Source organism: Rhopilema esculentum, chromosome 16, assembly GCF_057945365.1.
Source record: "Rhopilema esculentum isolate cy_ngs chromosome 16, ASM5794536v1, whole genome shotgun sequence".
In the NCBI taxonomy this organism is placed as follows: Eukaryota; Metazoa; Cnidaria; class Scyphozoa; order Rhizostomeae; family Rhizostomatidae; genus Rhopilema; species Rhopilema esculentum.
The window spans coordinates 6,800,035-6,813,390 of record NC_142830.1 but is presented as its reverse complement, the minus strand read 5'-3'; the positions used below and the strand labels follow the sequence as shown (position 1 = coordinate 6,813,390).

The 13,356-nt window shown below is 35.2% G+C and overlaps 1 protein-coding gene across 1 annotated transcript in view; it reads left to right on the top strand.

Annotated features, from left to right (window-relative positions):
• Positions 1-13,212, top strand: part of LOC135681886 (cullin-2) — a 32,004-nt gene extending 18,792 nt beyond the window's left edge. Inside the window, exons 9-26 of the mRNA XM_065196523.2 lie at positions 1,173-1,283; positions 1,852-2,014; positions 2,580-2,704; positions 3,222-3,329; positions 4,111-4,173; positions 4,705-4,788; positions 5,098-5,142; positions 5,540-5,626; positions 6,170-6,316; positions 7,512-7,589; positions 8,167-8,233; positions 8,695-8,800; positions 10,190-10,286; positions 10,745-10,846; positions 11,267-11,320; positions 11,625-11,687; positions 12,150-12,200; positions 13,018-13,212. Coding sequence (XP_065052595.1) covers positions 1,173-1,283; positions 1,852-2,014; positions 2,580-2,704; positions 3,222-3,329; positions 4,111-4,173; positions 4,705-4,788; positions 5,098-5,142; positions 5,540-5,626; positions 6,170-6,316; positions 7,512-7,589; positions 8,167-8,233; positions 8,695-8,800; positions 10,190-10,286; positions 10,745-10,846; positions 11,267-11,320; positions 11,625-11,687; positions 12,150-12,200; positions 13,018-13,098 — 1,632 coding nt within the window. The 3' untranslated portion in view covers positions 13,099-13,212. The remainder of the gene's footprint in view (positions 1-1,172; positions 1,284-1,851; positions 2,015-2,579; positions 2,705-3,221; positions 3,330-4,110; positions 4,174-4,704; positions 4,789-5,097; positions 5,143-5,539; positions 5,627-6,169; positions 6,317-7,511; positions 7,590-8,166; positions 8,234-8,694; positions 8,801-10,189; positions 10,287-10,744; positions 10,847-11,266; positions 11,321-11,624; positions 11,688-12,149; positions 12,201-13,017) is intronic.
• The last annotated feature ends 144 nt before the right edge of the window (positions 13,213-13,356 follow it).

Here is a 13,356-nt window from a genome sequence, read left to right as displayed (position 1 = left end):
TAGAATGAATAAGATTGCGCAGTGAAAGAGGGTTAGGGTTAGGGTTAGGGTAAGGGTTAGGGTTAGGGTTAGGGTTTCTGGCAGGGTTAGGGTTACGGTAGGGGTTAGTGTTACGGTGAGGATTAGGGCTAGATTTAAGGGTTAGAGTAAGGGTTAGGCCCTAAACGTTTGGGTAAGGGTCATGGCTAAATTTGGGTTATGGTGAGGGTTATGGATACCGTTAGGGATTTTGTTGTGGTGTATCTGAACCTGCAATGTCTTGCAATCTTAAACGGACTCTCGAATGCATTAAATACTTTAAATAGCGTTTTACTCTTACTTGAAATCCGGCAATAGTCTTCAGCATTCATGACCAATCTGAGTATTGTTGTAGCATCTTTTTTAATTTCTATTATTAATATACTCAAAGTCAATGTATTACACATTCCATTGAAACTGGAGTGATCCTTGCCAAATTTATACTAGAAAGTTGCTACTAGAAATGTGTCCGTCTATAGAGTTTTTAAGCGTGACGTCGTAAAAATCTGTTTTTAGAAATTTTAAATTTTTAGAATACCATGTAATTATCCTTAAAATGCAGATAGTTTGATAGTTTGAGGTATTCCATGACACCCTTTCATGCTGTTTGATCCGAATTGAAATTTTATAAAAATTTCTTTTTTTGATGTTATAACTTAAGAACTCTATTCCCTTGTCGCTTTAATTAGGAGCCCCCTTCACAAAGGCTATCAGCAAAGCATAGCAAGAAGAATAAAAGAGCTATATTTTTGGCGTTAAAGATGGGGACTCGGCTCCCCTGAGCCTCTAAACTCCACACCCTTGCTTTAACTTCTAGAGATGTTTTCTCCCCCTTTGCGCGGTATTATATGTACTACTGTTTGTTCGTTGATCGGAGCTACAAATGAAGACAAGGATACTCCTCATGAAAAATTTTATAGGACTTTTGAACAACGGGAACGACAACAAACTCATTTCACTGTTTCGTTTTCACAAGTTGCAATGAGTAACTTGCCCACGCAAGTCAAAGCAAGCCGAAAAAGTTGATTTTTTCAAATCATGTATTGTTGAAAATCTGGGTCATATTTTCTGTTAGGAAGTAATTTTTTTGCAAAGTTCACTTTAATTTATTTCTTTAGTTATGTTTTTTACAGCGTATGCCTCTTCCATTGCAGTTATACCAAGATATCTTTGAAGTCCCATTGTTGAGCGAAACCAGTGATTATTACCAACAGGAAGCAGCTCGGCTTTTGCAATTCTGCGATTCTTCACAATTCATGGAAAAGGTTGGAACTGAGATTTTAACAATCTTCACAGATCCTTACTTGAAACCTATTTCATAGACTTAAAGGCTCAAAACATATTATACGAAGAAGAAAACAAGGGAGACCATGTCTCATCTCATTGGGAATGAAAGCCCAGTCAGAAGTTTCGTATCATCATAGCTTACCACTCTTAATTTTTAATTACCACTTTTAAAATTCCAATGGACACACCCTCCAAAAATTCGACCATGTAACTTGACTTGACACTTTTTTCAGAAGCAAACAAGGTTTGAAACTATGAAAAAACTTTACAAGCCCTAATTAAAAGTATGCGGTTACGCCACTGTTATAGGTCTTGTTGTGTCTTGCTTGCTAAAAGCATCGTTCATTCACCTACAGGTTTATTTGTTTACGTCTAGGTCACCCCTCCCCCTCCTGCATACTCCTGGGTAATTATAAAAACGGCATCAAATATTTAATTATATTATATTAGGCGAATTGAAATAGTATGCCATTGAAAACAGGCCGTATTTTCAGATTGTAAAACAAAATCTGAATGGGGCTAATTTTGATTGCTTTTATCAATCAGGTGGATGCAAGACTAGAGGAAGAAAGGCTGAGAGCTCAGAAATATCTACACGTGTCGTCGTTCGAGAAAGTTATGAAAGTGTGTCAAGATAAACTTGTTGAGTCGCAGTTGCATTTGCTGCAGAGTGACTGCCGTGATATGATACACAGCAAAAAGTTATCAGGTAAATGCAGCTCACTGTTTGCCACTTGCTCATGGTAGAAAACGTCCGCCCCTCTCCATAGCTTAAAACTTCTATGGAACCCCTAAGAATACACCAAGATCTTAGTTCAGAAGCTTATTTTCTTTTATATAGGCAAATTAATAAATGCTAACCAGATGAGTTTTGGTTTGAAAGCTGCCTATTAGTTTTTTCACTGAAGTATTTTGAAGGCTAGGCAATATAATGCTTAAATTACAATGTTAAACAAGTTTCGCTGTTTTTAACCATTTGTCACATGAGTATTTTTACAAGCAGTACAATTTTTGTATCACAATTGACCGTCTTGATTTCAAATGTTTGGTTACTGACCCTTCAAGCACTTTGTGTTTCAATCCATACTTATCTAAACAGATTAAGTTGTGATTTAGTATTCAGAATTTTCGATGAAAATTTGCCTGATCATAACTTGTTACAGAGCAGGTCCTCAAGATCTATCCACCCCTTCCAACTTACAATGTGCAGGTCCTCATAATCTATCCACCCCTATCCACCAGATGTGCTTATGTGGAAAATGTGTTTTTTTCAGATCTACGCCGAATGTATAAGCTTCTGAAGCCAATACAGAAAGGTTTAGATTTAATGTTGAAAGAATTTGAAGAATACATTGCTGATACTGGTCTAGCGAAAGTGAAAGCGTTCTATACTGAAAACGTACGTGTACTTTTAACTGTGAATTCGCAATGAAATCTTTATTTGTTAAGCATTGTAACTAAAAGAAAGAAAAATTCTAAAATGAGGAATGTGTGATCTTAGCTGGGTACAATAAATATCTGAAACCTTGAGTGGCGTGAACAAGCTATCAAACCGGCACGAAGGCATACTGCCTCGAAGCAACCTCGAAGCAGCCTCGAAGCAACCCCGAAGCAACCTCGGAGCGGCCTTGAAGCAACCTTGAAGCAGCTTCGATTCAGAGATATAAATTTGGAAATGCCTTTCTGTCATCAATCATTGTTAGTATCGCTAACATGCTAATTACAAGGCAAAAAATCTTTTGCCAGCCACATTTTGTTAGGCATCCCCTTTTCCTGGAAAGCTTTAATATGAATGCTATAATATTCAGTGATTTCTTTCTTATGCTTTTTTAAGAGTTTGAATGAATTTCAAATAAAACAACTGTAATTCGTTCTTTGACTTCTCTCAACACTTACATATTCTATAACGATTCCAGGGAACTGGACAATTCGTTGATGCATTGATAGAAATTCACAAGGAATATTCTGATATGATCGAAAAGACATTCAGCAACGACCAGTCATTCCTTGGCGCCCGGGACAAAGTGAGACTTTTCTTTTACACTTGGATACATTGTTGGGGAATAAAATATCGGAATTAAAAAATTTCGGGGGAAAATCTAGTAACTTTCGGAAGCTTAGACAAAAATTTAGACCCATTCCCCGGCAAATTTTCGAATTAGTTGCTTTTCCCCGACTCTAGTTTCAAGTATGTAATAGTGTTTGTATACAGTTTTTCAAATTCGGTATTAGGTTAACACCATAATATTATTTTATATGTATACAACAACCATGAAGTCCAAAGGGTGGAAAAGGTATAGAAATATTGGGGGAAAGTGCTATTCGAGGAAAGAAACGCCAGGGAACTATTTGGTCACTTATAAAAAATTTAGTCATTTTCCCTGAACTTTCGCTGATAAGGTATTTTTGTGCAGCAGACAGAGTCTACCTTTTGCTCTTTTTGATATTCATGGTAATGACAATTTCTCTTGCACTACATGCTGCTATTTTGTCGAGCAAAGTAATGTCCTTCGGGAACTACTCATTGTGAAACTGATCAAATATGGATAACTTTATCTTTATCTTAGCGAAGTGCTTCTTATATTTACTTAGAGCCATTGATATGTTATCTTTCAATATAAATCTTCTTTTTAAAGACTGTCTTTAAACTCTCTGCTTGTACCTGGTAACGTTAGCCTAGGAAATTTTAGAATCAATAAGCAGCATTATATTTTTTTGTTAATGAATAGACCCTGTCCTCACAGCATGTCATTGCGTTGCTGATTGAGAGATAGAGAAAATATTAACACTTTCTTGCATATTCAGGCTTGTACAAAGATTGTAAACTACAGGATAAGCTCGCAAAAGCATTGCAGATCTCCAGAAATGGTGAGCTACATTTATTCGCAATCTCTGTTATCATAATTATAATTCTTGTCCGACAACAGGTTTTTACGGAAATATGACAGTTTATTGTTTACATGTAGCAAATATAAACTCTTCATTGTGATGTCATCAATTCTGATTAAGTTTTCAGGCTATGACCATTGACTTTGGTTATGATGTACAACGCTTAAATATATGACTTTCTAATCTTTGCGGTAGAAATCGTGATATAAACAGAATTATTGCTAGTACAACTGCATTGTACTCTCAAGTAGACCCGTATGATTCAAGACTCAGTTTAGATATAGCAAAATCAGTTAAGCAGTAAGGAAGTTCGTACAAGATTTTTCGATTTGTCTGTCTTATGTTGTTGAAAATGAGCTTTTTCCTTCATGCAAAGGGGAACTTAAGCCACTTTAGCCTGGTTCCCACCACATTCTTAAGAGATAATTAGTGTGTCTCTGGTCGAATTATGTTCTCAAGCATTGCTCGTTGGACCTAAAAATTTAAGTTTTATATTCGCTCCAACTTTAGCTCGCAAAGTATTGTGATTCTTTACTGAAGAAAAACACGAAGCTGCTTAGCGAGCGAGAAATCGATGGAAAGCTAAACAATGTGGTATGATATTTAACTTCCGTATAAGTTTTGCATAAAATTTATCTCATCAAAATATCCATGCCAACTGTCAGCAGGTTATTCATTGATATATTTATATTTATATTTATATATTTTGGGGAAAATATAGGGAACATAGATTTGTTACGGCTTGCGTGCTACATATATAACTTAATGTCTTACATTCTTTCCCAGTTGCTTCTTGTTTATGCATTTCACAATTGTTGTTATTCCAAAACTTAGTTATATATTTAATAATTTCCATTCTGAGTGCGCTGATATTTAAACTAATGTGATTATTGTCTTTTCTAGATTGTTATATTCAAATACATAAACGATAAAGATATATTCCAAAAGGTAGAAATCATCTTGATAGAAAAATTCTTATTGTTACAATTTATGCAACTCCGAATGGAATCTTCTGCAGAACTTTTCCATCAAAATTATATGTTCTACATTTTGTATAAACTTTTCTTGTTAATTAGTGAACAGTTGAATTCTTAATCGAATTTTACGCTTATTCATCCATGGTTTGGCCTTTTAATTAAAAATCTTTTCGGCAATATTTCAATGTCAATATTTTCTTCGCATTTGGAATTGATTAACGTTACAATATCATGTTGTGCTGCATGAGAGGGTCGTGAGGCAATTGAAAACACCGTTACTAACTATTGAGTATTTCTGTATCATTTCCAATGTTTTTGTTAGTTCGATAATCGGTTGGGTTTCCACTGTTGATTTTCCTCGTTTTTAGTTTTACTCGAAGCTACTGGCCAAACGACTAGTGCATAACATGTCAGTGTCAATGGATTCAGAAGAAAACATGATAAATCGCCTGAAAGTATGTCTTTTGCTGATGCTGTTATCAATGACATCTATTTTCTTTACATGGATGTCGCTTATTACAAAACAAAACTGACATCGTCGTTTTCCAAAATGATCAAAAATTTCTCACGAAATTCCAGAGTGCTCCTGGTGTTGTATCTTGAATTTTGTTTTAAATGCTCTTCCTCAATTCGATTCCCACTTTCTCTAGAACATATTTTAGGAGACAAAAGATTTATTTTCCTGAATGCTGCACCCCAAATGCGTTAATTGCCACTCGGATGGAACACATTCTTTACCTATCAACTTTCCTGTGAGAACTGATCCCTTCAAATGTAATCCTTTCAGCAAAAACCTGGCAAAGGGACTGTGTTTACAATATAAGAAACTGTCTTGAAAATAAAAAAACTTGATACTGTGTCTGATTTTGTTTCTGCTAATTTACACTACAATGAGAAACTAAGATTATTGTTCGCCTTGTAAACTATTAAGTGCGAAATGTCTTATTTCCGTGTTTATTTGTTCAAGGAAACTGAATAAGGTTTTGTTACCCTTAAAGGTTGCTTGTGGCTATGAGTACACAACCAAGCTTCATCGAATGTTCACTGATATGAAAGTCAGCGAAGATTTGAACAACAAGTTCTTTCATTTCCTGGAAGAGAACGAATACGATGTTGGCATCAATTTTTCATTGCTCGTTCTACAGGTAAGATATGTTCATTTCCTTTCTGGTCGTTCAACATCATGCATTGACAGAAGTGTTGGAAAACAGAATTTGAATTTTGATAGCAATTTTTCATTAGGAATGCAAATGTTTGCAGTTTCGGTGTGACAAGCCGTGCCTAGTTTCGTTTAGTTTAACTGATTGTGTATGAAAACCATTGTCAATTTTGTACAAGTAAACATTTTAGTTTTTGGGTGTTTGCTGCTTGTATAAAGAGAATTGGTTTTTGGACATCAGGAATTGTTTCAATGTGGTGTGGTTTCCAATGCCATACTCAGGAGTCAAAATTTGTAAAACATAAGAATCATATGACCACGTTTTGTGAAATAAAAGAATTGTTTGTTGTGAAAGAGCTGGACACAATTCCCCTTGTGCACCGTTTGTGAGAACTGATACCAAATGTCATAATACGATCGTCATTTTGAAACTGCTGTGTTGATGTCAATTCCTTGGAAGTAGGAAACCATCAGCTGTTTGCTGTACTGCCACTGTAATATTTCTTAGTTTTCTTGTTACTTGATGGTGATAATGATAAGATCATTCACCTGGCTAGCTCATGAGTACATTAAAATGCTGTTTTGATACAAACCCTGACGTTGAAAGTCAAAAGTAAGAAAATAGAAAGATAGTATGGCAACAAAATCTGAAGATGGAAAACTGTTATTAGGTAAAATGATATCCTTAAAGTTTATCTACAATGCCTGCCAAAAGTCTTGGAACACTGACATCAATTTCCAAGGTCAAAACCAATTATCCCCCTCTCCCCCACGGAACAATGTTGGTTTACTATCAAACGGGTTAGGATTTTAGGAAGCACTTTCTTTTGCGCTTCTTTTATGATATTTCTCTAAATCATTAACATTGTTTGAGGGGGAAGGGGGCGGAAGTAGCAATTTTTTTTCATGAAAGGAATGAAAGATATCAAATGCAGCGTAAATTGGTGGGTGTTCCAAGTACTTTTGGCAGGCATTGTAAAGGACGTATCCAATCAATCTCTCTCGAAGTAGATAATTTATTTATTTTCCTGTTTGTAAAAGGAATGCAATGGAAATGTATTTGCATTAATTTCCTGTTTTCTTTAAGGTTCTTTTAATAATCATTCAGTAATCTCTTGCTCAAAACCTTTTCAATTCCTTCTTGATAGACACCGCTTAGACTGACATGCATTCTTTTCTAGTCTGGTGCTTGGCCCCTCAGTCAAACTGGTGTATCTAGTTTCGCATTGCCAAGTGAACTTGTAAAAAGCCTCCAAATGGTAATTTGCTGATTCCTCTTTAGATTATCATTGCCCTGACGTCACTCTTGTGCCCTCGCCGAGCGATTCACATATCTTGCTTGACAATCAACGTTTTCAACTGGCCATTACTAACAGCAATGTATTTTTTAAAGTGTTACAATTATCGTACACTTGTAACTTTAAGGCAATCGACAGATGCTAAAGTGGTTTAAGCCATCTGTCAACTAGATTTGGCCAATCAATAAGCGTAATTTCACTGACACGTGATATTACGATAGTTGATTGGCAGGTGGTTTAAGCAACTTTGGTATCTGTCTATTGCCTTTACGTCAGGTTTACCAGTTCGCTGTAGACACTGTCGAGGAACGTCCCTTATTAAGGTGCTTTAGCGAATTACACCCTCATTAAATTGGCACCTGTCTTAGAAATAATGCATTTCGATATCATCGATTTTGATCTTCCTTTGCCATGTATGAAGTTTTTACTGACAAACTTTCAATTTAACTCCTACGATTTAGTTTGATACTAACCTTTCGATTTCCCTTATGTGTATAAAGAAACAGAAACAATCATGGGATTATTTCCTCTTTTCCAGTTTGAAACATACTATAACTCCGTCTTTAATGGAAGGAAATTGACTTGGCTAACACATTTGTCAAATGGTAAGCGAGACATTCAACTATTTTCTGTTTCATTCATTTACATGCTTAAATGATATAATTATAGCAATTGAACTAGTTAATATCATTTCCAGCCATAACCAAATCGCTGCGGCCACCTACTGTACATATCTAGAATATTGATTATTTTTGGTAATAAGTTGATCGAATGATTAAACCCATGAAAGTTAGTTGCTAACTGTGTTGGCAGCTTTTGTTGCTTTGGATATTTCCTTACTGAATCATCTATCCATTAGTCTTATTCAAGTAACATAAAAATATTTGCGTATATAAAAGAATATAGAAGATAATTCGATCGTTATAATCAATAAATCACTCTTATTAATCACACAATCAAACAAATCAATAAATTGGTCAACCAAGCAACTGCCTTCTAGAACTATAAGCCATAAGTTAGAATGTGCTGTGTCTTACACTGCTTTAACGATTTTTGTTAACGACAGGCGAGATAAAGATGAATGTACAGAAAAAGACTTACATTATCACAGTTACAACGTATCAAATGGCAATCTTGTTGCTGTTCAATGCTGGTGACAACTTATCATTTGCGTAAGTTTGTTATCAATTTAACTTATTCAACACATGATCACAACGTTGTATCTTAGACTAATCTAAGGGAGCCCTATTATGAGTGATTATCTTTTTGCAAACGTATGTGTCGCAACAAAGCCAGTCAATCCCAGCATTTTCATTTATCTGAAATATATACCAATCCTACATTAACTAACGCATTTAATATGGAATTAATTGATTAGACTGGCAAAATTAATAGGCTGGTGTTGAATAAACTCTTATTGATTCCGAGAAAGATGTAGTACAATAAACGGGGCTTTATGCTGGTATGAATAATCCTGTTGCGATTCTACTTTGCTTACTTCAAAATACACGAATCAGCCAATAGACAATGCAAAGATGAGCATCGTGTATAATGTATCGCTATATAAAGGATGTAGTGGTTAATCCCCACCATGTAAATGCAAAAAGGTAGCTAGCTCTTTACTTTTTGCTGTCGTTTTTAAGACATTTGTCGCGAGAGTCGAATCTCCTTTATGATATTCCATTTAAAAACATTACTTGAGACAAAAATTATGGCAAGAAGTTATCGTCTTTGAAGTACCTAACTAAGACAAACCAATATCTTGTTTTCTTACAAGGAAAATTAGCGTACTCTTAAATGACTTGCACTTAGTAATGGTGACGAGAAGAACTGACCTTATAAGCGCTTTTGTATAGTTGCTCTTCTTTGTATTAGACTAAGCAAATCTGTTGCTGCATCCTTTGTTATTTTCTAAGTAGGTAGTAGTGAATCTTTTCTAGGGCCTAAGTATTACAGTTCGTGCCACCACCATGTTATTCGCTTTTTATCAGTTCCTCGACAATTTAGTTGCAATTTAGCAATTTTGTCAGAGAATGGTTTCAAAATTTTCAGTTCATTCCAAATTATCAGTATTTTTGTACTTTGTTCGATGTAGACCAGGCCAATACAAAGTTGCAAGCAGTGAAAATTTCAGTCTTAGACCCCGTTCACACTACAAAAAAAAGAACGGAACACTTTGGTTCCGGGCCTGAAAAAGCGACGATAGGCCTTGCGTTTACACTGGGTATCTTGGTTCTGTGCTAGTTTGGGAAAGGTTCCGGTCTTCTTTGGTTTCGCTAAAATGCGAAACTCTTTGAACGAAACTTTTAGGTTACTATTGAAAATGGGGCTTAATCTAGGGTTGGGGCGAGGCTTTCTGAGAATTTCAGACGCCATTGCCGCGCCACTGCGCATGCTTTGCATGAAAATTGCGTTCTTTTTACTTAAGCGTAAAGGGGTTCCTTTCCTTTTTGCTTCAGTGTAAATACGATGAAAAAGTGGTATCGTGCCCAAACAAAAACGGAACCAAGAGTTCCGTTCTTCTTTCTGCAGTGTAAACGGGCTCTTATTCTTTTTTATAGAGACCTGAGGAATCAGAGTCAGTTAGCAGAGAAAGAGCTCACAAGAACTTTGCAGTCTCTTGTGGATGTTAAAATTTTATGCAAAAATCCGAAAAAGGTATTTTTGATGCGAAAAATGTTTTCTACAGACAGAAAAAAAACATCTTCTCAGTGAATTTGATTTTTAAGCTTTGGAAGAAATTTATAATTATTATGTGCAAACTTGTGATGAAAAAAGAACAGCCAAATTTAATTTGATATGAGAGTCTAAAGATTCACTTTATGGGAAAATCTTTTGATATATTTACAGATGACGAGAAATTCTCCAGTTCTAATATAGTTTAAAGAAACTGCACCAGTAGATGGTTGTCTTTTTTTAAAGAACCAGTTACTTTAAGTCCAAGATTTCACTCTTGTGTTTTCTTCCTGAGATTGAATAGATTTGTAGAACTAGCTTTCAGAGGATTGCTAATGTGCTTATACTGATTAATGTTTTGTTACCGTGATCTTGGCATATTTATATACTGAAATCGTCTATCCAAGTGCAAAAACAAATTTTTTTGACATTGTTTATAGGCAGCCGAGTTTTCTGACTGCACGTTAACTTTTAATGAAGAATTTTCAAACAAGAGGACAAAATTCAAAATCACCACGGCAGTGCAAAAAGAATCTAAGCAGGTAAGTCAACAAAATCAAGATCATATTGAATTTAGTACCTATGAATATGTACTTTGAAGGACAATTAACTCTATGGTCAGAGTTTTCACTTCCAGTTAATTTGTACTCTTATTTGGTTGATAAAGCTGAACTGAAACAACATTTTTTTTATTATGCTAGCTTTAGGGGCTACTTAGATTGTCTGCATTTGAGGCAATATATTTTAAAACAATTTGACAGAAGAAAGCCTATGAGTTTGCCAATTTCGCAAGCCTATATACTGTAGTTGCTCAATTTTGCAAGCGTAGCCAGGTAATCGAGCCAAAGTTAGTCATTGTGTATGGCAGTATAGAGGTTAAAAGAGGTTTTCAAAATTTTTGATTTTTTGTAACTAACAAATCAATAGCCCAGTCCATATTCTTGCGATTCGAATTTTCACAGGAAGAGGAGCAAACACATTCAGCTGTTGATGAAGACCGAAAAATGTACATACAGGTTAGAATTGCTTGGAAGCTCTTCGTTTTATTGCTGGCACAACATTCAGCAAAATTTTTCACGTCGAGTTTGTTGAACAAGCAGCAAACATTCATTATAAAAAGTATTTCAATATACCATAGTTAATGATTTTTGCTTTTATGAGAGACCATACACATGACGAAATCATTTGCAATTTTCCCTTTATACTTCGTGAAAACTCTTCGACGGGTCTTCATGCTGCCGTAGATGCCTTATTGAGCAAGAATCTACTTCATGTGTCCTCAGAAATTCTTTAAACATATTTTTTGTTCTTTTATAACAGGCAACGATTGTTCGAATAATGAAACATCACAAGCTATTGAAACACAATGACCTTATGCAAGAGGTATTTTCATTCACTTTGGACCTTACCATATAATTCTCTACCAACGAACCCTTCTAGCACTTTACATAGCAAAGAATTTCTTTTGTTGATAACTCTACCCATCTGCCGCAAGTATTCTTCTTATAATGGCTTGAAGCCTCCAAAACCAATTATTTTCCAAAAGCAAGAGCAGTTTTATATCAACTATAATTTAATTCTGTATCTTTGTCGCTGCAATAGCTGCAAATATCATATGCTCTTTTTTGACTGCAAGTGCACAGTTAAGTGCCTCTTGGCAACTTCCTCTAAACCTGTTGCCTTAGCACAACATGATGCATCATCCCCTAGCAGCATACTGTGACACCAGCATAAGTTTTTAACTTTTTAATCTTTATCTTATTTCTTATTTGTTCTTTATTTGTTGCATATAGTTCGATATGCATGTTATTATTTCTTCCACTTAAACGAATGAATTGTTCTCAGGTTGTTCGACAAGTCAAGCCAAGATTCTCCTCGAGTGTTGTTATGATAAAGGTGTGTATTTGCAGAACAAAACGGTTTGTTTTTTATATTGTGTTGGTAACAAACTTGTTTTCTGAATGGCCCAGATTTCTGAAGGGGAGTCTTGGGCGAGAATTGAACATCTCAACTTTTCATGAGAACCTTATTGCACGTGATGAAATTTTATGTAGAAAAGTAGCATTTTATAAATTACCCGTTTTTATTCTTTTTATCGCCTAGGAATTTAGTCCTCCTGTTTTTATTTTTCATCTATCGACACTAAACGAATGATCTAGCAAACTCTTCATCATCATTTGGTCGATAAATTCTAGAAAAGGGACCACAGAAGTAGAGCAATTAGTTATGACCCATCAAATTCGTTGGTTGAATTTAAACTAGCCAATAGCGGATTTCAGCAGCGCATTTTTTCTTTAGACGTTTTTTGGTAGAGTTTGATATGAGTCTGTTGCAAGAACAAGTATAATGAAAAGCCGCCTTTGTTTATAAAGAAGGAGTTCGTTTTCACCTTAGGACTCCATTGGACTTATGTTTCGCGTTTCCGATTGGCCCTTCTTGACCCACAACTGAGTATATACATTTCATAGCCTAGACTAGACTTATGTTCTGATGTTTTATACTCTGAAAAGTGTCGGACGAAAAGCTTTAGTAGGTTTTAAAAATGTTTGCTTTTTTCTGAGCCATGTTGAAATTTGTGCACCCCTAAAAATTGTTTGTAAATCAACATTGTATTTAATTACGTATGTTATTCAGGATTCTCAAGATTTTGAGGGTGTGCCAATTTGCTGGCTTTGTCAGACTTGAAAATAATTACTTTTTAATCTTCTTTTAGAAATGCATCGAAACCTTAATTGACAAGCAATACATTGAAAGGTCACAAGGAACCAAAGATGAGTACACGTATTTGCCTTAAAGAGCGTGCAATTTTAATAGAACTTCCTTGTCTGCCTTGTAAAAACATTTATGTAGTGTCAAATGCAACGATAATTTGTACTTATTTTCATTAATTGACTCAGCTTCTTCCTTTTTTATGTTTCTTCTATAATGCAGCCTTTCCTGAATAATTCTAAATCCACTTCGGGCAACGAAGTTGGAAAAAAATACTTCTGGTGAACCATTATGGCCTAAATTGTGTTCACCGCTAAACAAAGGACGTAGATATAATTTCTTC